Raw genomic sequence first — 25,216 nt, 5'->3', positions numbered from 1 at the left:
CTTACGTCCTCGGGGAGGCAGTTAGATGTTCCCTTCCCCCAGCACCTTGGCTTGATGCTGCTGTCCACTGTCCCGACAACTTCCACCAGGTTGGGTGTGGCTCCATGAGCTAGACTCGGTGTCTTGGCCTTTGTGCAGAGTCGGGCAGCTCAGATGGGTGGCCAAATTTGAGAACCTAGCAGCCATAAGTAGTGGAGGACTTGGTTTCCATTAAGGGGATGGCCAAGCGAATTGTAGTGACAGAGGCCTCTACCTGGGTATGTAGCTGAGTGACCCTGAAATCCCAACCCTAGGCAGAAGCAAGTGAGAGCGACAAGTTTTTTGCTAACTTTGGGGTGCAGCGTTTCCTCTACCCTGGGACCCGTTCATGTCAAATTCCACCTCTTCAACACACACAGGAGGGCTGCCCAGCCAGGGTGGGAAATGAAACCGAGAATCCTTTGGGTGTCCAGACAGCACAGAAGTAAAGGACTGTGACATTTGAGTACTGGCTTCTTCCTCATCTACCTCTCGGGGAAGGAAGACAGGGGCCTGCTCTGCCGCGCCGCGGGCGGGGCTGCCCCGACCCTGCCGGGGTGGGGAGGGCCTGCCGGGCCCAGGAAGGGGGCGGGGCGGCCGCAGTGACGCGGCGGGGAGGGACAGCAGGGGCGCCGGCGGGCAGACCGGGAAAAAGGTCGGGGCTATGGGCCGGCTCTGCGCCTCCAGAGGGTCGGGCTCCATTTGGAATCCGAGGCCGGGGCTGGGGGCGCAACGGACTCCCACTTTGGGGCCGGTCGCCCCTGCCCGGGCCGGGTGAGGGGCGCCCGCCAGAAGCTAGAGGTGAGAGGGGACGTCGGTGAGCGGGCGGGTCAAGAGCGCGCCTGGAGACTGGGACGCCTAGCAGGGGGAAGTGGGGACAAGGGCCTCTCGTCCGCCCGCCCGCTGGGTGAGGTGGGGGGGGTAGGAGGGGTGTCTGCAGCGGAACTGTGGCGCCGGACCGGGACGCAGGTGGGTTGAGTGGGCCTCCCAGGATCGAGGCCGGAGGGATACCAGTGGACCGTTCCTGCACCAGCCCGGAATGGGCAACCTCGTGGGAGGATGATGGGTAGCTGCAAGGACGAGTGGAGAGCCGGCGCGGACCGAGGGTACAGTTCAGGACCCGGGTATCCACTAGGGTGGTGAAGGCAGGTTTGGGGGGCGTAGAGGGGTTTATCTGGCACCGAAAGGTTAAGTTAACATTGGCAGAGGCACATGGGGGCCGCTCCCTGAGAGACACCTTGGGGTTACAGGGGTTTAAGTGGATTTCTGGGAGTGGGGTACATGGAACCCCACCGACTTCGGGGGATGAAGTGAAGGGGGCGGGTCCCTAAGGTTCTGGTCTTGGAAGGCGGGCGCGGCTCGTGGATGCTGGCTGGGGAGGGCGCTGGACGGAGCCGCGGTGGAGACGCGAGGCTGGCCTTGCGGCGTGTCGGCCCGCGTCCGCCGCTCTGGGGGGCCCGCGTCAGTGCGCGGTTGCCATGACGACAGGCGGGCGGGGGGCGGGGGCTGCGTGGAAAAGAGGTCAGCTCTGAGCCTCGTTGCTGCTCCGGGCTCCAGCGGCACGGGAGGCAACACTGGGTTCGCCTCTGCCTCCCCCGCGGTGGGCCCGGGCATGGGGTTCCGCGACCTGAGCCCCTCCGCGGGCGTGCAGGGCTCGGGACCGCGCACCTCCACCCTGCACTGACGGGCGCGCGGTACCCTGCGCTAGGAGGAGAGGAGGCCGCACGCGGTCAGCGGAGCATCTTCAGGATGCTTATCAAGGAGTACCACATCCTGCTGCCCATGAGCTTGGACGAGTACCAGGTGGCCCAGCTCTACATGATCCAGGTGAGAACGCGGGAGGGCTGTACTGGTGGAGTGAAGCAAGAATTCGCAGGCCTCAGGGGGATAGTTCCGCTGGATCTCCTCCCCCCCCCCCCCCCAACACACACACCAGTTCCGTTAGTGGGTTCTGTCGCCCAGAAGAAGAAAACAGACATCCTTTGGATATATTAAAGCGGAAGGGAGGGGCAGAGGGGCAGAAGGGCAGGAAAGGCCAACGGGTGCTTTCCATCCATTAAATGCCCAGCCCGCACAGCCTACATATGGTCTCCTTTAATCCTAAGAATCTGTAATCCCGTGGGGGAAGGGAAAGCAGTCTATGAGGAGACTGGAGAGCCAGGGAGGCTAGGTGGTAGGTAGCTTAAGCGGGAAGGGGTTCCAGGAAGAAGTGTAGAATTCTAGCATTCCCAGGAAATCAGAAAGGTGGCATGGCGATCAGGCCCCCAAACTGTGGCAGGGACAGGGCAAGCAGGGACTAGATGGTGAGGAAGGGCATCTTCCTTGGGCTGTGAGAAAGATACTGGATCAAGGCAAGCTATCAGGACTTCAGGTGATCTGGGCCAGGTCTGTTTCCCAGACCTATAGAGTATGAGTCTAGGAGTAGAGAAGGCCACAGCCCTCCTCGGTGGGGTTGACAGAGCTATCAAAGGACAGCTACGAAGGATGTCACAGGAGCTGGGAATAAGGTCCCAAAGGGAAGGGGGCAAGTCAAGTCTGAGAGGTGGTTTTGTTGCTACTCCTGAGCATATTCGTCACGTTCTACTACCGAGCGTGCACAGACTTTTCTGCTTTAGCCTCCCACCCTGTGCACACACACACACACACACACACACACACACACACACACACACAGACAAACAATGTTCCAGCTGTGGTCATGTCCTCTCGGTCAGATCTCCCGTGACCCATCTTCTCACATTCAGTTCCCTGCTCTTTACTCTTGGTCCTGCCTTCCTTTCTCAGAGCGCTTCCTTCCTGTTTTCCTGTTTCCCTTTGTTAAGTTGTGGCAGGTGAAGGTTCTGTTTGTCAACAAATCCCAGTTCTCCATCCCCAACAATTAATGACCAGATCAAGTGCAAGGTTGCAGAGCCCTATGGGAAGTGGGCAGAACCTATGATCTCAACCCCAGGAAGTTGCAGGGACCTGAAAAGACCATGCAGGCTGCAGAGATAAGAGCACTTGCGCTCTTGAAAAGGACCTGGATTTTGCTCCCAGCACCCATATGGCAACTTACAATCAACTGCAACTTCAAATCCTGGAATCCAGTGTCCTTTTTGGGCACCAGACATGCATGTGCTGCACATAAATACAGGCTGGCAAATGCTCGTACACTCAGAATAAAATGAACAAGCCTTTTTTTTTTTTTTAAAAAAAAAGAAGGCTATGCAAAGAACTAGAACCAAGCTGAGGACCCCAGGATTTAAGCTAGGGTCTGAGTTCCCCATTCTCTGTCCTGGGCTGCAGAAAAAGAGCCGGGAGGAGTCTAGCGGTGAGGGGAGCGGTGTGGAGATCTTGGCCAACCGGCCCTACACAGACGGGCCCGGGGGCAGCGGACAGTACACACACAAGGTGTACCACGTGGGCTCCCACATCCCAGGCTGGTTCCGGGCACTGCTGCCCAAGGCTGCTCTGCAGGTAGAAGAGGAATCCTGGAATGCTTACCCCTACACCCGAACACGGTGAGTGTGTGGGGTGGGCACAGGCTCAGGACTGTTAAGGAAATGGTGCTTGTGGGCACAGCACTGACTTTCCTTCTGCCCTCTGCCAGGTACACCTGCCCCTTTGTAGAGAAGTTCTCCATTGAGATAGAGACCTACTACCTGCCTGATGGAGGGCAGCAGCCTAACGTCTTCAACCTGAGTGGGGCTGAGAGGAGACAGAGAATCCTGGGTGAGGTCTTCTAGGGACCCCTGCTGCTGTTCCCTGGTGGGCAGTCTCCGAAAACCCCTATTTCTAACTCATCTTCCTGTCTCTGAAAGGCTTTTCTCCTAACCCTTGGGGTGAGGGTAGAGATTAGAAACGAGGGGCTTGATTTACTTAGTGCTGGCTGAAACCTCCTCAGACACCATTGACATCGTGCGGGATGCTGTGGCCCCCGGAGAGTACAAAGCAGAAGAGGACCCCCGGCTGTACCGCTCAGTCAAGACCGGCCGAGGGCCACTGGCGGATGACTGGGCACGGACAGCGGCCCAGACAGGACCTCTCATGTGTGCCTATAAGCTGTGCAAGGTTGAGTTCCGCTACTGGGGCATGCAGGCCAAGATTGAGCAGTTCATCCATGATGTCGGTGAGCATCCAGATGAGGAATACCCAGCATGCACTAGGCCTGTTTGGAACCGAGAATGCTCTCATCCACTGGGGACATGGCAACATGAAGCCATCGTTTCCATCTAGGGTAGAACACAGGCAGGGGAGGGGGCAGGAGCATAGTGTAGCCTGTGTAAGAGTCAAGGGAGCCTGCTTTGAAGTACCTGAAAGAATTAGGGGGCAAGAAGCTGGCAGCATGATCTCCGAGGCCCATGTTACCTCTGGTCCTCAAAGATGTAGTGGCCTTTGTGACGTTTTGAGTTTGGGAATGCCAAATGGCTCTCAGGAGGCTCACCAGCCCTCACAGAGTTTGCTCAGGGATGCATGCTAGGAAGCACTTAATTCCAGGACCGTTTTCCTCAGGGTGCCCTCCTTTCCCCAGCACCCAGGGTCACAACTATGACCCTGATGTTGAAGACTCAGTTTTAAGCCTCTTCTGAACCGACCCCCACCCCACCAGAGCTGCTACCCAGCCCCACTAACTTGTCAGGTCTGAGAAACCCCCAGGTGCTAGAGTTCTATAGCCTGGGTTCTACTTCATCCACTGCTGACCCCCTGTGGCTGTCCCAGCAAGCTGTGAGCCGTCTCAGCACCTTCATGTTGTTTTCTGACGTGAGAAAGAAGTGAAGATAGTGACAGCCAGTGCCTGAGTGGACAGCATATACTAGATCCTTGAAAGTCACTTTTACTGCAGCGCCTCCATTGACACCCATGATATCCCCATAAGACAGGGGCTACTGCCGTTCCCATTCGGCAGACAAGGGCACTGATTTTAGAGAGTGATTCAGACTCCCTGTAATGCACTTGGAAAAGACCAGAAAGCACAAATAAGAAAATGAGAATTACCAACATACAACTTCTATTAGGATACTAATGCATCTCCTTCCAGAGGTTTGTAATTCAACCATTATTACTTTACTTCCTAGATTCTTTCGAGTCTCTTAACTTTATTTTTCTCCTTAAGATGAAAATATCCCAGAATGAGTATTGTCTTTTGCTCCACCCTTTGAGGATTGCCAAAATTTCCATTAACTACTAACACTTTCATTAACCATGACAATTTCATTAACTGTTAACACCTTAATTAACTGTTAGCTCCTCAGCAGAAGTCAGCAGGAAGCTGCTGAAAGCCAGCCACAAGCCTTGGTCCTGTCTGCTAAAGTGAAGGGGTCAGTGCTCCGACTGTTTAAAGAAATAGACAAGAAAGGGCAGGGAAGCCGGGCAGTGGTGGCGCACGCCTTTAATCCCAGCACTCCGGAGGCGGATCTTTGTGAGTTCAAGGCCAGCCTGGTCTACAGGAGCTAGTTCCAGGACAGGCACCAAAGCTACAAAGAAACCCTGTCTTGAAAAACCAAAACAAAACAAAAAAAAAAAAGGCAGGGAAACAAATGCACAGACCCTCCTCTACTATGTGGAGGGTGGTTTGCCTAAGGGAGTCATATTACCTAACCTTGAGGACTGGGCATGTGGCATGTGGCTGCAAGGGCAGGGAAATAGTGGTGGGAGGCATGGTTCTGATGCCTGGGGCATCTGCAGGTCTGCGCAGGGTGATGCTTCGGGCCCACCGCCAGGCCTGGTGTTGGCAGGATGAGTGGATAGAACTGAGCATGGCTGACATCCGGGCTCTGGAGGAGGAGACTGCACGCATGCTAGCTCAGCGCATGGCCAAGTGCAACACTGGCAGTGAGGGGCCAGAGACCCAGAGCCCTGGGAAACCCAGCACTGAGGCCCGACCTGGGACCAGCGGTGCTGGCACTCCTGATGGGCCTGAGGCCCCTCCTGGCCCTGATGCCTCACCAGATGCCAGCTTTGGGAAGCAGTGGTCCTCATCCTCCCGTTCTTCCTACTCATCTCAACACGGAGGTGAGACTGGGGTTCCGGATCTGGGGATGGGAAGGAGCCACTCACCCCTCCTGGTCTCCTAGCTGAAGCCCAGGTGGTCCTGCAGGTGGTGTGTCTCCACAGAGCTTGTCTGAGTGGCGCATGCAGAACATTGCCCGAGACTCTGAGAACAGCTCCGAGGAAGAATTCTTTGATGCCCACGGTCAGCAGAAAAGCCATATTTGTGGAGGGTGGGAGTATTGGAGAGTTCTTAAGACACCCCATCCCATGACACAACCCCTTGTCCCCTCAGAAGGCTTCTCAGACAGTGATGAGGTCTTCCCCAAGGAGATGACCAAGTGGAACTCCAATGATTTTATCGATGCCTTTGCCTCCCCAACTGAGGTAGAGGGGGCACCAGGTAAAGACCCTGCCTCAGCACCCTGTGTGCAGCGCAGTCCTGAGTGAATGGGGCCCGAGGGGTGTCAGTCTGGGGAGTTATCAGTATTGAGATGACAAATGGAGGGATAGAGGATGGGATGCTGGATGAGAGAAATGCAGCAGGCCTGGTGGTGCCAGGGAAGCACTCCCTGGGTATAGAGGAAGACTTTCTATTGGGTTCAATGTCTACACTGGGTTTAAAGGATTGAACCAATGCTGCCCAACAGAGCTGAGACCGTGGAAATGTTCTAGGTCTGAGCCACTCACATAACCACTAGCACTGTGTGACTTAAAAATGGATTTTGGGTTTTGTTTTGTTTTTTTTTGGGTTGTTTGTTGTTTTTTTTTTTTTGGTTTTTATTTGTTTTTTGACATGGTTTCTTTGTGTAGCCTTGACTGTCCTGGAACTCACTCTGTAAACCAGGCTTTCCTCAAACTCAGAGATTTGCCTGCCTCTGTGTGCCACCACTACCCGGCTCTTATATTGCATTTTAATTCATTTCAGTATAAATAGCCCTTTGTGGCTTGTGATTGCTATGTGGTTTCCTTGAGATGGTTGCTGATATGTTTTGTTGATCTTCTGTGATTTTATTTGGAGGTAGGATCCTAAGCCCTTTTGCTTCCTAGGCAAGTGCTCTACCACTGAGCTAAGTCCCCAGTCCTGTGATTTACTATGTCATATGGGTCAGGATGAGAAATTTGCCAAACACTTTGTGGCAACACCCCAGGGCTAGCATGAGGAAAAGCCTGGAATGTAAAGTGGCCTGCAGGTTTGGGTAAGAGTAAGATAGGGAGCATCAGGCAGTCATCCTGATCCTAGTGGCCTCTGGTCCCCTCATTGGCTCCCCTTTCCCTTAGATCCTGTAATTATGGCTACCAAAGGCATTGAAGATGGGGCCCGAGCTCCCAGGGACTCAGAGGCAAGTATGTTCAGCTACCCTAGTCCATGCTCTGCTCGCTTGCTGACTGACCACTGATCTGATGCCTCATACTTCATTGTGTCCCTCAGGGCCTGGATGGAGCAGGGGACCTGGGGGTTGAAGCATGCTCTGTGCATGCCCTCTTCCTCATCCTTCACAGCGGCAGCATCCTGGACTCTGGCCCCGGAGACACCAGCTCCAAACAGGCTGATGTGCAAACACTGAGCGCAGCCTTCGAGGCTGTCACCCGAGTCCATTTCCCCGAGGCCCTGGGTCATGTGGCGCTGCGGCTGGTGCCCTGCCCACCCATCTGTGCAGCTGCCTATGCCCTCGTCTCCAAGTACTGGCCAGGAGTGGAAGGGTGGAGCACACACAGGGTCCCCAAGGGGAAGTCATCTATGGGGGCGCTCCCAAGATCAGGGAGGTCCTGGGGGTGGGAGAGGAATCACATTCCGGAATCAATCCTGGTCATGAATGGACTAGTTCTATATTGGTTTGTTTGATTTTGATTTTATTGCTAGTTTATGTGTGGGGGTGCTTTGTCTTCTGTGTCCCACATATGTGCTTAGTGTCCAGAGGCCAGAAGAGGATATCGGATCCCCTGGGACTGGAGTTACAAATAGTTGTGAGCTGCCATGTGGGTACTGGGAATCGAGCCCAGGTCCTCTGGAAGAGCAGTCAGTGCTCTTAACTGCTGAGACAATGTTCTAGCCCCTGGCTTTGCTTTTCTGAGACCAGTTTCCCTCCAGCCCAGGCTGGCTTAGAACTTACTGTGGCTGAGGTTGGCCTCAACTTGTGAGACTCTTCCTAGTTCAGCCTTCAGAGCAGTGGTTCTCAACTCGTGGGCTGCAACCCCCAAAAGACCATCAGCAAACACTAATATTTTCAATTCATAATGGTAGCTGAATTATTATGAATTAATGACAAAAATAATTTTATGGTTGGGGGTCACCACAAGATGAACTTTATTAAAGAGTCTCAGGGTTAGGAGTGTTGAGACCCCTGCTCCAGAGTGTTGGGGTCACAGGGTACACCATCATGCCTGGATAGGAAAAGACCTGACCAGTGATGCCACCTCAAATGACTCTCAGGTCTAACACCCCACAAAAGACGCTTGCTAGCAGGCCCAGGGGAGTTGGTGGCAGTGGTTAAACTGAAGGCCCTTACCCACCCACCACACCTTCTCCTCCTGCAGCCTGAGCCCCTACAGCCATGATGGTGATAGCCTGTCCCGCTCCCAGGACCACATTCCGCTGGCTGCCCTGCCACTGCTGGCCACCTCATCTGCCCGCTACCAGGGTGCTGTGGCCACTGTCATCGCTCGCACCAACCAGGCCTATGCAGCCTTCCTGCGCTCATCGGAGGGCACAGGTTTCTGCGGGCAGGTCAGGGGTTAGACACGCTCCCAGGAAGCATTCAGTACCCCTGTAGCTGTGGTCCCATCTGGGTGGTGACAAAGCCTCTCAGTTGTCCCACCTTCTCACTCAGGTGGTGCTGATCGGAGATGGTGTTGGTGGCATCCTGGGCTTTGATGCGCTCTGCCACAGTGCCAGTGCAGGCACAGGGAGTCGGGGCAGCAGCCGCCGTGGGAGCATGGTCAGTGTGGCCAAACCCAGCCTCCTCAGGAGGGGGGTTGTCTCCATTTCTAGGTCTCTGCCCCCCTGGAATATGGATGGCCTCTTTGCATGTGGGCAGGGCCCCAGCTGCAAAGTTGAGTCTCTCTGGGACTCTGCCCAACCCAACCCCAAGACTCTCTCACTTCCAAATTAAGTAGGACAGATAGTCTCAAGCTTAAGGATGCTTCTGTCTTTTGTTCCTTCTAGAACAATGAGATGCTATCCCCAGAGGTTGGCCCAGTAAGAGACCCACTGGCAGATGGGGTGGAGGTACTAGGTCGTGCTAGCCCAGAACCCTCCACCCTACCTACTCAGCGTACTTCTGGTGACATGGCCAGTTCTGAGCCTGATGGTTCTCAAAACAGGTGACATTTCTGCCTAATAACCCTTGCCCTGAGCATAGGCTGAACTTGAGAAGCAATACTGAGTTTCTCCTTTCTCCGCAGCCTCCAGGTAGCCTCCACAGCCTCCTCCACCGGGGAGCCCCGTCGGGCAAGCACAGCCTCCTGTCCACCTGCTGCCAGTTCTGAGGCTTCTGATGGCCCCACTAATGCTGCTCGCCTGGACTTCAAGGTCTCAGGCTTCTTCCTCTTTGGCTCCCCGTTGGGCCTGGTGCTGGCTCTACGCAAAACCGTGATGCCCGCCTTGGAGGGTGAGCCCTTGGGGTAAAGGGGATGCCCTTCATCTGCTTCTGTTTGCTTCTTCCCCATCTCTGCTAGCCTTTCTGGCTCACTTGAGGCAGGGACATTCTTACTGTTCTTCCTCACTTCAGAGTAATACCCTGGCTAGAAAGGGAGAGGTGGAAGGCCCCGCAAGGATATGCCAAGGCTATGTCCCAAAGTGGATCAGGGGGAACTTCTTTGAGTGAAAGGTATTCTATATAAGAAAAGGCTCCCAAGGCTGGGAAGTTGATTTAGTGGTTAAGTGCTTGTTGCTCTTACGAAGGACCTGGGTTCAATTCCCAGGACCCACATGGCAGCTTGCCACCATCGGTAGTAACTCAGTTCCAGAGTATCTGATGCCCCTTTCTTGCCTTTCTGAGCTCCAGGCATGTACATGGTATACATACATGCAGACAAACACTCATACATATAAAGTAAATAAATCTAAAAGGAAATTTAAGAAACATAGCAGGCTGGGCAGTGGTGGTGCATGCCTTTAATCCCAGCACTCAGGAGGCAAGGGCAAGCAGATCTCTTGTGAGTTTGAGGCCAGCCTGGTCTATAAGAGCTAGTTCCAGGACAGGTTCCAAAGCTTCAGAGAAACCCTGTTTCGAGAAACAAAAAACAAAAACATAGCAGTCACTGAAGGCTTCTACTACTGCTTGGCCAGGAGACCCATGCAATGCCTGGCTTAAACCTCCCACTCTGAGGCCGGGTGGAGTAGCATATAACACACACCTTTAATCTCAGCATTCAAGAGACAGAGGCAGGCAGATCGTTTTGAGTTATAGGTCAGCCTGGTCTACATTGTGAGCTCCAGGACAGCCAGGGTTATGTAGAGAGACTGTCTCAAAAACAAAACCAAACAAAAACCCTCTCCTTGTCTATCTTCTGGGTATCCAGTGGCTCAGATGCGCCCAGCCTGCGAGCAGATCTACAACCTCTTCCATGCTGCTGACCCCTGTGCCTCCCGCCTGGAGCCCCTGCTGGCCCCCAAGTTCCAGGCTATCGCCCCCCTGGCTGTACCACGTTACCAGAAGTTTCCCCTAGGAGATGGCTCATCCCTGCTGCTGGGTACAACTTCTCCTCCCCTAGCCAAAATTAAGGGGAGACAGAAACTGTAAAAGACAGGCAGTAGCCCCCACTCCCAAGTGCAAGGACCCCTACTCTTTTCCCCTTGTCACACAGGCAGTCAGGACTCTAGGACTTTTGGATGTGGGGAACGTAGGAGCCAGTGACTAAAGAGGAGACAGAGGGATATTAGCATGAGCACACATGGCTGCACCATGTAAGGGTGCACCCTGGCTTCCATGTGTACTTGGAGGGCATGTACGAGAGGGGAGTATGTAGTATATGTTTGCATGTTTTGGGGGTGGCAAGCATTCTGATAGGAATGTACTACTGGGTACAACCAGAGACAACACTGTCTCTCCCCTGAAAATCTTCAGCCTCAGCCAAACAAAGAGGCTGGAAGGGAAGACAATAGCATAGCAGCCCAGGAATTGAGTTATCCTGGGACCTCTAGAAGAGACATGGAGGTGGCCTGGCCCAGCCTTTGCTCAGGTTGGTCCTCTTTCCCCAGCTGATACTTTGCAGACTCACTCGGGCCTCTTCCTGGAAGAGCTGGAGATGATGGTGCCCTCCACGCCCACCTCGGCCAGTGGTGCCTTCTGGAAGGGCAATGAATTAGGCAGTGAGCAAACGGCCCAGCCAGCAGCAGCCCCCAGCACCACCAGCGAGGTGGTTAAGAGTAAGTTGGCCAGCTACTGGCCTGCACTATCAGCCTGTCTGGAAGGGTATCACTTCATAAAGCACACACACATTCTCCTAGCTAGATGGAAAGAGGGGAGGGGAGAGTCCCCATAGGCCAGGTGGATGGGCAGTGGGCAGCAGGCCACCCTGACACGCTGCCCACCATGGCTGTGTAGTCCTGGAACGCTGGTGGGGAACCAAGCGGATCGACTATTCGCTGTACTGCCCTGAGGCACTCACCGCCTTTCCCACGGTCACGCTGCCCCACCTCTTCCACGCCAGCTACTGGGAGTCAGCCGATGTGGTGGCCTTCATTCTGCGCCAGGTGAGTGAAGCCAGGGATGTGGGTCAGAAGCCAGGAAGCCTAGGACTATGGAAGAAGGCTAGTGTTTCCTGCTGGATGTCCTGAGCAGGTCATAGAGAAGGAGCGGCCACAGTTGACCGAGTATGAGGAGCCATCCATCTACAGCCCTGCCTTCCCCAGGGAGAAGTGGCAGCGTAAACGCACGCAGGTCAAGATCCGGGTATGTGCCGTGCCCTGGTGCCAGAAGCCAACTTAAGCATCTCCTTAGCATTCTCTTAAGTCCCACCCTCAGGACTTAAATCCCACCTGGCCTCATATCCTCCTTGCCTTGGCTTTGCCCCTGGAAACCTCCGGTTCCTCTGCCGGCCTCTCCTGAGCCCAGGTCGTTAGTCCTCACTCACCCTATTTGACATCACCTGCTGCCTAGCTCTGTTGGAAGGCTCCCCCACCACATCCACCAGACGCCATGTTGACATGCTCCTCCATTGTCTCCCATAGCAGTCCCACCTCCTTCACGTCCTACCCTCAGAGTGGCCGAGTCCATCCCTACACCAACTCCCTTCCCCATATTGCATCCTTACCCAGTCCCAGTCTACCCTCTCTTTCCCACCAGAATGTCACTTCCAATCATCGGGCAAATGACACCGTGGTATGTGAGGGCCGTCCCCAGGTGCTGAATGGGCGCTTCATGTATGGACCCTTGGATGTAGTCACACTCACTGGAGAGAAGGTCAGGACCGGATGCCCATGCTCCTGGTGTTTCCTACGTTGCTCTGCGGGGCCTAAACCCCCTCCCTGCCCAGCCAGCTTCTGTTCTCACCCCCCTGTAGAGCGGTGCACAGAGCTCTGCCTCCATCGCCCTTGCCACCCCTTCCAGGTGGATGTCTATGTCATGACACAGCCCCTGTCGGGCAAGTGGATCCACTTTGGCACCGAGGTCACCAACAGCTCGGGCCGCCTCACCTTCCCAGTGCCCTCAGAACGTGCGCTGGGCATTGGCGTCTACCCTGTGCGCATGGTAGTCAGGTGAGCAGCAGGTATTTGGGCTCTGGTGGGGCTGCGCCCTGCCAGCCTTCCCCACTCCACTCATGCCATGCCTCCCTGGGCCCTAGGGGCGACCACACCTATGCCGAGTGCTGTCTGACTGTGGTTGCCCGAGGCACCGAGGCCGTGGTCTTCAGCATTGATGGCTCTTTCACAGCCAGTGTCTCCATCATGGGCAGCGACCCCAAGGTGCGCGCTGGCGCTGTGGACGTGGTCAGGTAGGAACTGCAGCCCTCCTGGCCACGATGACTGGTCATCACTCTGGATTATGGAGCTGAGTACCTTCCATCTCACAGGCACTGGCAGGACTCAGGCTACCTGATTGTGTATGTAACTGGCCGGCCTGACATGCAAAAGCACCGTGTGGTAGCCTGGCTGTCGCAACACAACTTCCCCCATGGAGTTGTCTCCTTTTGTGATGGCCTCACCCATGACCCACTGCGGCAGAAAGCTATGTTTCTGCAGAGCCTGGTGCAAGAGGTACTGTGACTGAGGGTGGTCCCAGCCTGCCCTCACCTCATCCCATACGACAGTGGTCCCATTCCTATCAACTTGGGCCTAAAGAAGTCTTTGTGGTCCTTAGGGCCAACAGGGGAGACCGAGCTGTGTTCACTGGAACCTTGCCCCCATCTCACAAACAGTGCTGCCCCCAAACAGCAATTGGAGAGTGCATGCCATGCCCCCAGCCCTATGGCTCCACCTGCAGGGCTGCTGACTGACTTCTTAACACAGGTAGAACTGAACATCGTGGCTGGATACGGGTCCCCAAAAGATGTTGCAGTGTATGCAGCTCTGGGACTGTCTCCAAACCAGACCTACATTGTGGGCCGTGCTGTACGTAAACTTCAGGCACAGTGCCAGGTGAGACCCGAGAAGGCTGGGAACAGATTCCAGGTCCAAGGCTAACTTGTGCTGAGTCCTGCAAGTGTAAGGCCTGACACAGGGGTCATAGTACAGCTGTAGCAAGTACAGCTGTGGACACACTGGAAGTGATCACCGAGGCTGTGACTGCTCAACACCTCAGATACTGATCCTTTTACTGTGGCCTTGGGCAGGTGCTTGACCTTGCTGAGCCTCTGCTGTGGGTTGCAAATAATGCCAGCACTCAATACTCTAACAAAGGTCTCATCATTCACTGCAGGTCAAAGGCTCAGGGTGAGGCCCGAGTGCTCACTAAATGCTAACTGCTGTTATTTCCCCAAGATGCCAGCTTAAGGATGAGTCAGGTCCAGAGAGAGAGGCTGATTTGGGAGTAGAGCCCAAGTGCCTGTCTCACGGTCTGGGGGTATTGTTTGCTGGGAGGCAGCTTCCTGGCCAGGCTGAGCCATGCTGTCACTCGCCACTGTCACTCAGTCTACCTATTCTGTGCAGGAGCCTAGCGAGAGCAGGGAAGGTGGGGTATGGGCGTAAGGTTGGCAATACCCTCATCCCTGCCTCCTTCTACCCACAGTTCCTGTCAGATGGCTATGTGGCCCACTTGGGCCAGCTGGAGGCAGGCTCCCACTCCCATCCCCCCTCAGGACCTCCAAGAGCTGCCCTGGCCAAAAGCAGCTATGCTGTGGCTGCCCCCGTGGACTTCCTCCGCAAGCAGAGCCAGCTGCTTCGCTCCAGAGGCCCCAGCCAGGTGGACCGTGAGGGTCCAGGAACACCTCCCACCACCCTGGCCAGGGGCAAGACCCGAAGCATCAGCCTCAAGTTGGACAGTGAGGAGTGAACGAGCTGTGGCTGGGCCTGGGTTATTTATTAATACTCAAGGGGCCTTGGTGACTGTGGGAAACTGGGGCCCAGACCTTTGACCCCTGGCCTCACACCCTGTATAGCTACTCCTCAGTATTACTTCCATGGGAGGGGGGACCTAGCCCCCAGGGAAGGAAGGAGGGAGTGGGCTAGGGCCCAGCAGCTTTTCCAGTGTGTGAACCCATGAAAATAAACAATTGCACCTTACCAAGTGCCCACTTGTCTGGGCCACTGAAGTGCTGAAAGGGGCAAGGACCTGCTCAGGGTCACGAAGGAGGGTCAGGCTAGAGACTGCACTTTCCTCAATGATCCTGGCTGTTTTCCCAAGGTTATTTCCTAGATAGTCTGCCTAGTCCTTCCCCTGCCCCCAACCTCAGACAATGTTTGAGTTTATGAGAATCCTATGACTTCTACTCTTCATCCTTTCTCACCCCTGCCCCCAAGGAAACCTCTGTCTCCAAAAGCCAAAGCCAGGGGACCATGGGACCTGAGGCTAGAATAGAGTGGCCTATATGGGCCTGTGTTATCTACTACTTAATACTAGAGGCTCCAGATGCTGCCCAGTACTGGCCAAAAAGAAACACTCCCAGAGACCTTAGAGCAGACTGGTGGGGGACAAGGATGAGAACTTGATCTTTTGCCTTCCACTAAGCCAGTGATGACCAGCCTCTGGGACAGATTAGCTCTGCAAACCAGAGAGATAAATAAGGCCTTTATATACACAGAAGCGCGAGGTGGCAGTGGGGGTGGACAGGTGGTGGCAGCAGTGGGCTGGGCGGGGCAGAGCGGACTGCCCTGTCAGTGGGAGAAGATGCCTCTGAAGCGAGCTTTGTCTTCTTCGTCCTTCTGCCGGATGCGTGTCTCCAGGGCCCGCAGTTCTCTGCTTACCACGGGTGCCAGGGCAGGGTCTAGCTCCAACACCTTGGCAAAGTCAGCTTGGGCTTCCTGGGCGTTCCACACAGCAGCATGGGCCTTACCCCGTTTGAAGTAAGCTTTGACATTGTCTACAGGGACACCAGAAAGCAGAAGGCTGGCAAAAGGCATGAGAGGAGACTGGCCAGCCTGTCTCCTGGCACCTGGGTCCGCCATGGGGCAATTTGCTCTACTCTGAACATCCCAACACCGCCCCACCCATTTGCCACTCATACTTCCTGGACACATCCCTTACCCTTCTGGGATAGAGGCTCTGCTCAGGCTCTTGTGGGGAGCTCAGAATGGGGAATTGTCAAGGCTGAGAGCTAGACCCGAGAAGAGACCACTCTGGACTGCCACGGGGTCTGGAGCTCACCGTCATACTTGTTGAGGATGGAGGAGCAGTGGTCCAGCACTTCGTAATACTCCTGAGCCACCAGCTTGCACTGGCAGTAGTTGAGTAGCAGTGGTGTGATCTGTAGGTCCAGCTGGATCCAGTCAGGTGACCCGGGCTGCTCCTGGGGTGTTTGGGGGCAAGGAAAGTGGAGACGTTGAGACCTTGCCCTGGCTCTCCCCATCCCCCCCCACCCCCACAGCCTCTGGAGTGTACCTTCATCTGCAGGTTCTTGAGGCAGGCAATGGCATCATAGTACTTGGCGGCGGCTTCTTTCACCTGCCCCTCACGGTATAACCGGTTACCCTCTTGGTGGATGAGTGGCACTGCCTTAGCTTTCTCCTCATCTGTCATTGCCCATGGGTCCTGCTGATATGTGCCAGGGCTCTCCACCTGCCAGGGCAGGGATGAGTTCAAGGCAGAGCCCATGTGGCACCTCAGAGTCCTCTGCAGCAAACCTGACTGGCAGCAAACCCTAGGCTGGCTGGGTCTCTGACATCAGATGCTGGAAACCAAGTCATTTGTCACTGGTCTCCAGCACACACTCATCAGGCACTAAGACCACAGCAAACACCCATGCCTTGGTAGAGCTTATGTTCCAAAATAACCTAGGTAGACAAAAGGAACTACCTAAACCCCTAGTACCTTCAAAGCATGGCCAGCTGTGAAGGAAAAGATGGGCCCACGGACAAAGGATGAAAGAGTCAAGGTGGATGTCAGTCCTCCCCAGAGAGGTGATCACTGAGGTCTGAGGGGAAGTGTGGGGCCCTAGGAGCTTCCACACAGCTTTCCTATCCTTCCCCTTTCCACAGCAGACCAACTCAGGACAGCAGGGTGTAGCAGCCAGTGGGGAGGTAGGCCGAGGGCTCATCTTCAGCCTCAGCAGGGGGCCTTACCTTCAGCATCTCGATGTGGAAGATGAGGGGCTGAGGGTTCTGCTGCAGGGCGTCCAGGTCTGCATGACCCAGGGAATTATGCTCGTGCATCTGAGCGATTCCACAGCAATGCCGCTGGCCCTCCAGGGGGTCTTTGCCCTCAGCGATGTTGCGCAGGCTCTTGGCTACCAGTGGGTAGAGGACTACGTGCTGCAGGAGGGCAGCAGAGGCTCTGTCAATGTGTGCAGGTGGTCACTGGGCACAAAGAAGCCTCACCATCACCATTCAGACAAGAAAAACTGGTCGAGCCCCAGCCGCGCCTGCTCAGAAACAGGAGGGTCTTCCCCTCTGGTGCCTTTGTTTTTGTTTTTCAAAACAGGGTTTCTCACCAAGCGGTGGTGGTGCACAACTTTAATCCCAGTACTTGGGAGGCAGAGGCAAGCAGATCTCTTAGTTTGAGGCCAGCCTGGTCTCTAAAAGCTAGTTCCAGGAAAACCAAAAAAACAAAACAAAAAACAAAAACCAGGGTTTCTCTGTGCCACCCTGGCTATCCTGGAACTCACTCTGTAGACCAGGCTGCCTTTACCTCCTGAGTGCTGGGAGTAAAGGCGTGCACCACCACTGCCCGGCTTCCTCTGGTGCCTTTCTACCCTCTCAGCGTACTTTCTAAGTAAAGCCCTCAGCTTTGCCGTGATCTCTGGCCACCAAATCCAGCACCTGCCCAGCCCGCAAACAGACAGACCCGCAATTCACTTCTGTCTCCTGTCCTAAATCCAATATTAGTCTCTCCTCTTTGTCCCCTCCCCCTTCTCTCCTTAGGGATGCATCCCACAAGCCAAGCTCATTACCACATCCTGTTCCCAGCACCACCTCTTCCTTCTCCCACCCCACTCCTAGTCATGTCAAGGTTCATCTCAGGGCTGAGAGCAGGGCAGCAACTTCAAATCCCCAGGAGAACTGGGAGTGGTGGCACACACCTTGGCAGGCGAACCCAAGGCCTTCCTGGTCTACAGAGTGAATTCCAGGACAGCCAGGATTACAGAGAAAGACCCTGTCTCCAAAAACAAAAACCGATCCTCGGAGGAGCCACCTTGTTGTGGAATATCAGTTTAGGATGTGTCGCATTCATTTATGCTGGGGTATATTTCATGCTGCAAAGACGGGCTGCATTCTTTTATGTTGCATTTGTTTCAACTCTGTTAAACTGTGTTACTCCCCTTGTCTAAAAACACCTGATTGGTCTAATAAAGAGCTTACTAGCCAATAGCTAGGCAGGAAAGAGAAACAGATGGGGCTGCCTGGCAGAGAGAATAAACAGAAATCTAGGCTGGGGATGGGGAGAAAAGGAGGAGAGGAGGATGCCAGGGGCCAGCCACTCAGCCACATAGTCAGCCATAGAGTAAGAAGTAAAGAGAGATAAATAGAATTAAGAAAGGTAAAAAGTTCAGAGGCAAGAGAAACGGGATAATTTAAGTTAGAAAAGTTGGCTAGAAACAAGCCAAGCTAAGACCGGGCACTCATAAGTAAGAATAAGTCTCCATATATTTATTGGGGAACTGGGTGATGGGTCCCCAAAGAGTCAAAAAACCAAAACTACCTGGTACTTTGGTGTACCTATTATCCCATCTACTCAGGAAGTTGAGGCTGGAGGACCATTTGAGCCCAGGGGTTCATCTTGGGTAGTACAGAGGTCCAAAATAACAAAACAAAACAAAAATCAGGGGTCTGGGGAGATGGTTCAAAGGGTAAAGCGTGAGCATCTGCGTTTAGATTCACAGTACCCATGTAAAAGCTGAGTGGGTCCCAGTGTGCCTGCAAATCCAACGCTGGGAGGTAGGGACAGGTGTATCCCTGGAGTTCCCAAGTCAGTCCAGGGCATACACACACCCTAAAACAAACACCTGCTTCTAAAGAGTGGGGCTGGGTATGTAGCTCAGAGGTAACATAACTTGCCTAGCATGTGCAATGACCTGGCTTCAGTCCCCACCACAACAAACACAACTCCAGGAAGATGGTAACAGAAGACTTAACCTAGAATTCTTCCCTTAGGAAGGATGCAGAGATGGTGGAAATCACATAACGGACTCCCCTACTATCCACTGCTCTTTGCATATGGTGGACTGATGAGCAGACATTCACATGCAGATGTTTCTGGACATAGCGCTCTGGGTTGGCTCCATTTGGAAGCAAGAGAAAGGAGAGGCCAGTTCCCATCAGGTGTAGGTGCAACCAGAGAGAAGGCCAGATCCTGACCATGCAGGTATGGGGCTGGAGGACCCAGAGGAGGCTCAAGGAAACCCCTAGCAGTCAGGTTTCCCAGGGATGGTGACCAGGTATTGGGTTTGAAATGTGAGGCTACAGGAAAAGAATGAAATGGAAGAACAAGGGGTTGCACATGAGACATTAGCAGGGACCAGATTCCAAAGGGACATGTGCACAGCCACATATGCTCCATCCTAGTGACCATGAGCCACAGAAGTGTGAGTAAATGGGTCCTATGGGTCATTACACTTAAGAATGAGTTCCCTGGCTGGTTCATGCACAGGAAAAGATGGAATAGTAGCCAGGATGCAAGTCAGGAGACTAGTGGCAGTTTAAAGAAAGTGCTGTGATTAAAGGCATGTGCCACCACCTCCCGGCTTAGTCTGGAGTGGCTAAGCCAGGGCAGGGGCTACAGGGCTTGGCCAGACAAATGTACAGACCCCAAGACTAATACCTTGACATCGCAGAGGAACTGGGCAATCTCCCCTTCACGCATGGTACACACAATGGTCTCCCACACAGGCAACTTGAACTTCTTGCCAATGATGAGCTCCATGGGCTTGCCACGTGTTCGGCTGTCATCTAGTACGGCACCTTCGTCATCGCTGTGCAGGGTCTGAAAGTGGAATGTGGCCTGTGGACCACATGGGATATCAGGCAAAGGTACAAAGTTTCAGCAACGTCAAATCTAGCCTGGCTTCTAAAGATGGGACATGGGATGAAGCTCTCCTTGGACTACCAGCTAGCTCTGCACCTGGCTTTATTCCACCATCTTGTGAGAGCTAAGCTACAGGCAGAGAAGTAAGAGGCCCAGGCACATGGCTACCGGGTGACTACCGGGTGACAGGGCTGAGACAAGAGCCCATTTCCAATCATGTTTTCAACAAGGACTTGCTGAGCTCCTGCTATCTGTCTACATTTCTGTGCAAGACACAAAACAGCAGTAAACCACACAGAAGCCACAGACCCGCTGAGCTCTCCTTGTCTTTCTAGAATACAGAAACGAGAGTAAGACAGAGCTTATGCTATGAAAGATGAAGGGGATTTTTCTTATTTTCTTTCTTCCTTTTTTTTTTTTTAGCATTTTGAGCAAAAAAAAAAAGTTAAACAACTGGGGGTGTGGTGGGGGTGGGGCTCTCCAAGGAGGCAAATTTTAAGCAAAGATCTGAAAAGAATAAAGAAAAGAGTGAGCTAGACAGGGACTCAAGTAGGAATTTTCTAGGCCAAAGGAACAACAGGTACAAAAGCCACACAGTGAGGCAACATGCGAGGTGTCCAAATGCAGCAAGGCCAGTGCCACAGGACAGAGTGAACACTGAGTACAGACTCGTGGAGTCCCGGAGATGAGCAGAGATGAACTCCAAGGAGCACATAGGATATGGTAAGAACCTGAGTTTTACTCGGTTTTATTGAGTTTTACCGGGTGGCACCTGGCAGAAGCGAAACATAATCCAACTTATTTGCAATGTGGTTACTTTTAAGAGGAACAAGGACAGGAGGAGGGGCAAGATGGATGGTATGAGCCAGGGATAAAGGCAACTCTGCCTGAGTTGATGTCGACTGGAGACAGCACAGATGGAGCAGATTAAGACTGTGGTGCCACAGCTGGGCATGGAGGCGCACACCTTTAATCCCAGCACTCAGGAAGTAGAGGCAGGCAGATCTCTGAGTTCAATGCCAGCCTGGGCTACAGAGAGTTCCAGGACAACCAGAGCTACACAGAGAAAACCTGTCTTGAAAAACCAAACCAAACCAAACAAACACACAAAAAGATTGTGGTGCCACTCCAACATAAAGGTCAATGGGGCAAGGAGAGCCAGACCTCCACGCATGAGAGGAATCTGGGCAAGGAGTCATTTCAAAACATTGACTCTAGATAAGATCAGGCTAGAGAGAGGGCAGACAGGAGGGAGCTTGACACGGAAATCTCAACAGGATATGGTTAGCTGAGCCCACACTCAACTGTTCCATGGCTGTGCCGCCTCTCTGAAGTCAGTTTCCACATCAGTAAAATTGAATCAGCAGTATCTGTTTGGCATCGTGGGAGATAAACCTATGCACATGGACCATGGTGCTCAGCTAGTTGGGCTTTTCTCCTTTTCCTTCCTTCTGGGTATGAAATCCAAGGCCTCGACATCTTTTTTTTTTTTAATATTTATTTATTTATTATGTATACAATATTCTGTCTACGTGTATGCCTGCAGGCCAGAAGAGGGCACCAGACCTCATTACAGATGGTTGTGAGCCACCATGTGGTTGCTGGGAATTGAACTCAGGACCTTTGGAAGAGCAGGCAATGCTCTTAACCTCTGAGCCATCTCTCCAGCCCCAGGCCTCGACATCTTACACAAGTACTCTACCACTAAGTCACATCCCTAACCCTGCTGATATTTTTAAATTACATTTATTTATTCAACTGGGGGCACATATGTGCATAATGCACCATCTACTATCTGGGCCCTAGGGATCCAACTCAGGTCTTCAGCGGTCTTGGCAGCAAGTCCTTTACCCACTGAGCTAACTCACCAGCAGTAGATTGCCCCCACCTCCAAACCCTTCATAACGGTTTAACCCTGCCTGTTTCTGTTTACTGGGTACCTCTGCTCACAGATTTCTCTATCTTTATTTTATTTAATCCATCTAGAATCTGTAGAGTAAAAGGGCCAGCCAAAGAAACCCACCCTGGTTCTGAGACCCGAGCCAGTGAAAGCAATGCTTTAGCCCTGAACCTAGACCTAAAGAAATACACATTGACTCTGAAACCAGTGCCAAAGAAACACACTTTGACCCTAGAATCAGAGCCAGTGAAAGAAATACACCCTGGCCCCAAAAATGGTCAGTGAGAGAAACACAGTTTGGCCTTGAAATCAGTCATCTGTGCCCCTGACCAACCAAACTAACCAATCCCTGAGCAGGGAAAACTAACCAATCCCTCTTCTCGGAGGTTGGGGTGGGGGACACACTCCACCCCTATATAAGCCCTGCACCTGTTCGGCTTGCTGCTCTTCTTCCACCCTGGAAGAGGCAGCCACTCTCCTGGATTCTTCCCTCCCAATAAATCTGTTACATGCGGTTTGGGTGAAGACCTTTCATAGGAGCAGAGCAGGGCTGTAACACTTTCACTGAAGGAGCCTTCCCCTAGCAGCACAGAGATGTTATACAAACTTCTCTGGGAAAGTCAGAGACAGAGCAGAGCAGGGCTGTTACTCTTTAGTTGGGGAAACCTTCCTCTTGCAGAGCAGAGTTGCTACACTCCGGAACACAGGAGCCAAGTTGTAACAAGTTCGCTGGGGAAGCTCTCTCCTGCCAGAGCAAAGCTGTTACATTGGGGAAGACTTTCACTTAATTCTTTTGTCTTCACTGGTATCAGCCCACAACAGTGATTAGAGTTGACAGCAACAGAGCAGGGACGCCTAGAGATATGGAGTGTTTCAGGGAGGAAGCACCTGAACTTGCTGCCTGGATATAAACGAGATCGCGATGCTACTATCAGAAAGTTGACACAGGGGTTTGATCTGGAAAACTAGATCTCTGGGACTCTTTGGGTTTTCGAGTTCCAGGGCCTCGATCTTCCCTTCTAAATAATGACAGTTGTTCTTGATGGTTTTAGAAAGCCCTTTACTCATAAACTGCGTGAACTTTGAACCTTCAGGTCCTACTGAACTCACACCCTCCCCCAAAACAGTTTGAGATGACTGACACCCACCCCTGTCCAATGCAGTACTAAAGCAAAGCCAAGGGGCGGGGTAGATATATCTGAATTTACTCCCACTTAAATCCAGACCAATCAGCGTCGAGCTCGGCAAGCGAGAGGTAGGGTGACTGACGGCTGCTCTCTGGGCATGCGCAACCTCTCACCTACGGCCTCCTCCCGCCTAGCATGCGCACTGCACCTCAGAAGAGAGATGGGGGGAAGGGGAGAAATGATGGACACGAACCTTAGTGCCATCCTGAAAGTCAGGCAAGTCTCCTTGGCCCTCCTGTATCACACGCTTTTGGATCCCGTCCTCTCGAAGTCTTGCGATGAGATCCGCCATCCTCTTTCCCCGTTGCTCTCTTTCGGCAACTTCCGGACTCGCTCGGTAGCTTCCGGACCTGCTTCGGCAACTCCTATAGCCTCGGCAGTTTCTGAGCAAGCGCCATTTTGGCTGAGGGCAGAAGCCAAAAAAGGAGGAAATGAAGAAAAGAGCCGCGATTGGCTCTCTACGCAGCGGCTTTAACGCGGCGCCGGGGGCGGGACCCGAATCTGCCTAGGGGCGGGGCTTGATTGGCCAGTGGGGCGCGGTCGGGACCTCCCCCAGCAATTGTGCTGTTGGCTTCACTGGGACTGAAGCTGGGTGCCATTCCATTTAAGTTGTAGATGCCCTATTAATGGCATTCCAGTTAGGAAAATGAAAAACGAAAAACAAATTCACCCGCGTATTCCCTTTTGACCCGTTTATTTTGCGTACTTAGCATAAATTATGACTTATAAAGATTCTGGACTCTTCAGAAAAAGGGAAAGAAGTCTAGTGTGGTGACATACACTTAAAATCCCAGCGCTTTGAAGGTGGCAAGCAAGAGAATCAGGAGTTCAGGAGCATCCTTGTTTATACATAGCCGAACATGGGGTACATAAAACCCTGTCTTAAAAACAATAGGAAGAGGACTGGGCTGGGATGTAGCTCAGTGGTAGACCACTTGCTTGGACATGCTTAGCCGTCCCCTCTCCAACCCTACCCGTTCAAAGAGAGTTGAAGGTCAGTATTCCTATGAGAACCCCAACAGCTTGTGGAGTTGGGTGGGCCTATGGGTGATCGCACATAATAGGTGCCCATAAGTACCAAGGGAAAGAGCTACGTTAGGGGGTGAAATGGTCTTTCTCTCCCCGCGGGAATCTAGCTGTAAACAACAGCTGTGAGACCTTACTGCTCTCACAGGTAACGGAGTCTCCAGGCCTCTGCAGTGTCTTCAGCCTGTCACCATACCCGGAGGATTATCGTCTTTCCCATGAGTCCCAGGTGCTAAATGCTTCTCATATTTGTACTGGTTCATCTCCCAGTAAGAAGTCCTCAGAGAGGGGCAAGGCTTCTGAAGGGAAGGGGAAACATGCTTGTTTGTTTTTACCAACACAGAAAGCATACAAGCAAGCTATAATCAAATTTTAGTAAAAAGTGGTCTGCTGTACTTATGTTCCAGAAAGTAAAACAGCAAAGAAAGCTGATCAACATGGCTGATTTACTTTGATCCATGAACCAAATAAGTATATGCCGCAGCAGGAAAGAGAACTAGATAGAAAAAGTAATGAAATACTAATCTAGAGGCTGAGGGTATAATCTAGAGCCCAGTATTAAAAACTTGCCTAGCATGTGAGAAGCCCTAGGTTCTTTCTCCAGCATGCATATCCACAAATTAAGCTAACTGAACACACTTTCCATAAGCATATCAGTATTCTCAGAGAAATACAGTTGTGAAAAAATACTGTATGGACTGGAGGGATGGCTCAACAGTTAAGAGCACTGGTTTCTCTTTCAGAGAGCAGGGGTTCGATTCTCAGCACCCACACAGCAATTCATACCTTCTGTAAATTCAGTTACAGAGGATTCTGGCCTCCGTAGGCACCAGATGTATGTAATGCACATGTATACGTGTAGGCAAACACTCATACACATTCAAAAATACTGTATGATCCTGATTACTGGGGTGTCTGAACAGCTAGTTTGTAGAGAGAAAGTAGAATTGTGGGGTGGTAATGGGGAAGATGTTATTTAACTAAGAACTGAGTTTCTATTTTGCAGAATTACAAAGCTCTAGAGACTTGCTGCACAATACTGTGAATACATAACGGAACTGTACAGTTTGAAACTGAGGAGGGAGTGCTGATGTGATATATACATAATGTGTACTTTACTTCAAGGACAAATTTTGTTTCCAGAATGAATTTTGTTCCATACAAAGAACAGTGCATGATGATGAAGACAAACTGAAGATCCAATCGGGTGTTCCCCAACGATGTAAGACTGGGTTAGCATGAGAAGTATTCAGCACTGAGACCAGTGAGTGAGCTATGTCAATGGGAAAAGCCCCTGACAGGGTAGAGTGGTGCCTCCGAGGATAAGAGCACTTGCTGCCCTTCCAGAAGACGGGGTTTGGTTTCCAGCACTCGCATGGCCACTCACAACCATCGATAACTTCAGTTCCAGGAGATCTGACACCCTCTTCTGACCTCTACAGATACCAGGCACACATGTGATGCACAGGCATGCATGCAGGTAAAACACTAATACACATAAATATCAATCGTCAAAAGAAGAAGGGGGAGGGAAGAGAGACGGGAGGCATCTGCCACAG

The 25,216-nt window shown here is 52.7% G+C and overlaps 2 protein-coding genes across 5 annotated transcripts; one reads left to right on the top strand and one right to left on the bottom strand.

The window, feature by feature from the left end:
- The first annotated feature begins 639 nt into the window (after positions 1-639).
- Pitpnm1 (phosphatidylinositol transfer protein membrane associated 1) lies at positions 640-14,650 on the top strand. 4 transcript variants are annotated; one of them, XM_048458582.3, is made up of 24 exons: positions 640-819; positions 1,727-1,845; positions 3,304-3,518; positions 3,608-3,729; positions 3,902-4,126; positions 5,683-6,009; positions 6,095-6,190; positions 6,284-6,388; positions 7,267-7,328; positions 7,418-7,689; positions 8,524-8,713; positions 8,817-8,924; positions 9,152-9,309; positions 9,391-9,596; positions 10,510-10,680; positions 11,189-11,356; positions 11,535-11,683; positions 11,772-11,882; positions 12,276-12,392; positions 12,540-12,688; positions 12,775-12,924; positions 13,003-13,186; positions 13,439-13,567; positions 14,157-14,650. In XM_048458582.3, exons 2-24 carry the CDS (start codon positions 1,768-1,770, stop codon positions 14,418-14,420), a joined length of 3,756 nt encoding a protein of 1,251 aa, XP_048314539.3. In that variant the 5' UTR covers positions 640-819; positions 1,727-1,767; the 3' UTR covers positions 14,421-14,650. The 4 variants fall into 4 exon arrangements, with proteins under 4 accessions (XP_048314539.3, XP_048314540.3, XP_048314537.3 ...); XM_048458583.3 differs by having other exon boundaries at positions 641-819; positions 6,281-6,388; positions 7,418-7,668; XM_048458580.3 differs by having other exon boundaries at positions 641-819; positions 6,281-6,388.
- Positions 14,651-15,140: 490 nt separating this feature from the next.
- Positions 15,141-23,034, bottom strand: Aip (AHR interacting HSP90 co-chaperone). Its single transcript, XM_048458584.3, has 6 exons — positions 22,825-23,034; positions 19,341-19,520; positions 16,646-16,834; positions 15,966-16,142; positions 15,732-15,873; positions 15,141-15,447 (listed from the first exon to the last, which is right to left on the bottom strand). Exons 1-6 carry the CDS (start codon positions 22,921-22,923, stop codon positions 15,242-15,244), a joined length of 993 nt encoding a protein of 330 aa, XP_048314541.1. The 5' UTR covers positions 22,924-23,034; the 3' UTR covers positions 15,141-15,241.
- Between the last annotated feature and the right edge of the window lie 2,182 nt (positions 23,035-25,216).

Source organism: Myodes glareolus, chromosome 7, assembly GCF_982192425.1.
Source record: "Myodes glareolus chromosome 7, mMyoGla1.1, whole genome shotgun sequence".
Taxonomy (NCBI): domain Eukaryota; kingdom Metazoa; phylum Chordata; class Mammalia; order Rodentia; family Cricetidae; genus Myodes; species Myodes glareolus.
Note: the sequence above shows the minus strand (reverse complement) of the source record. Positions and strands in the feature narration are given on the sequence as shown.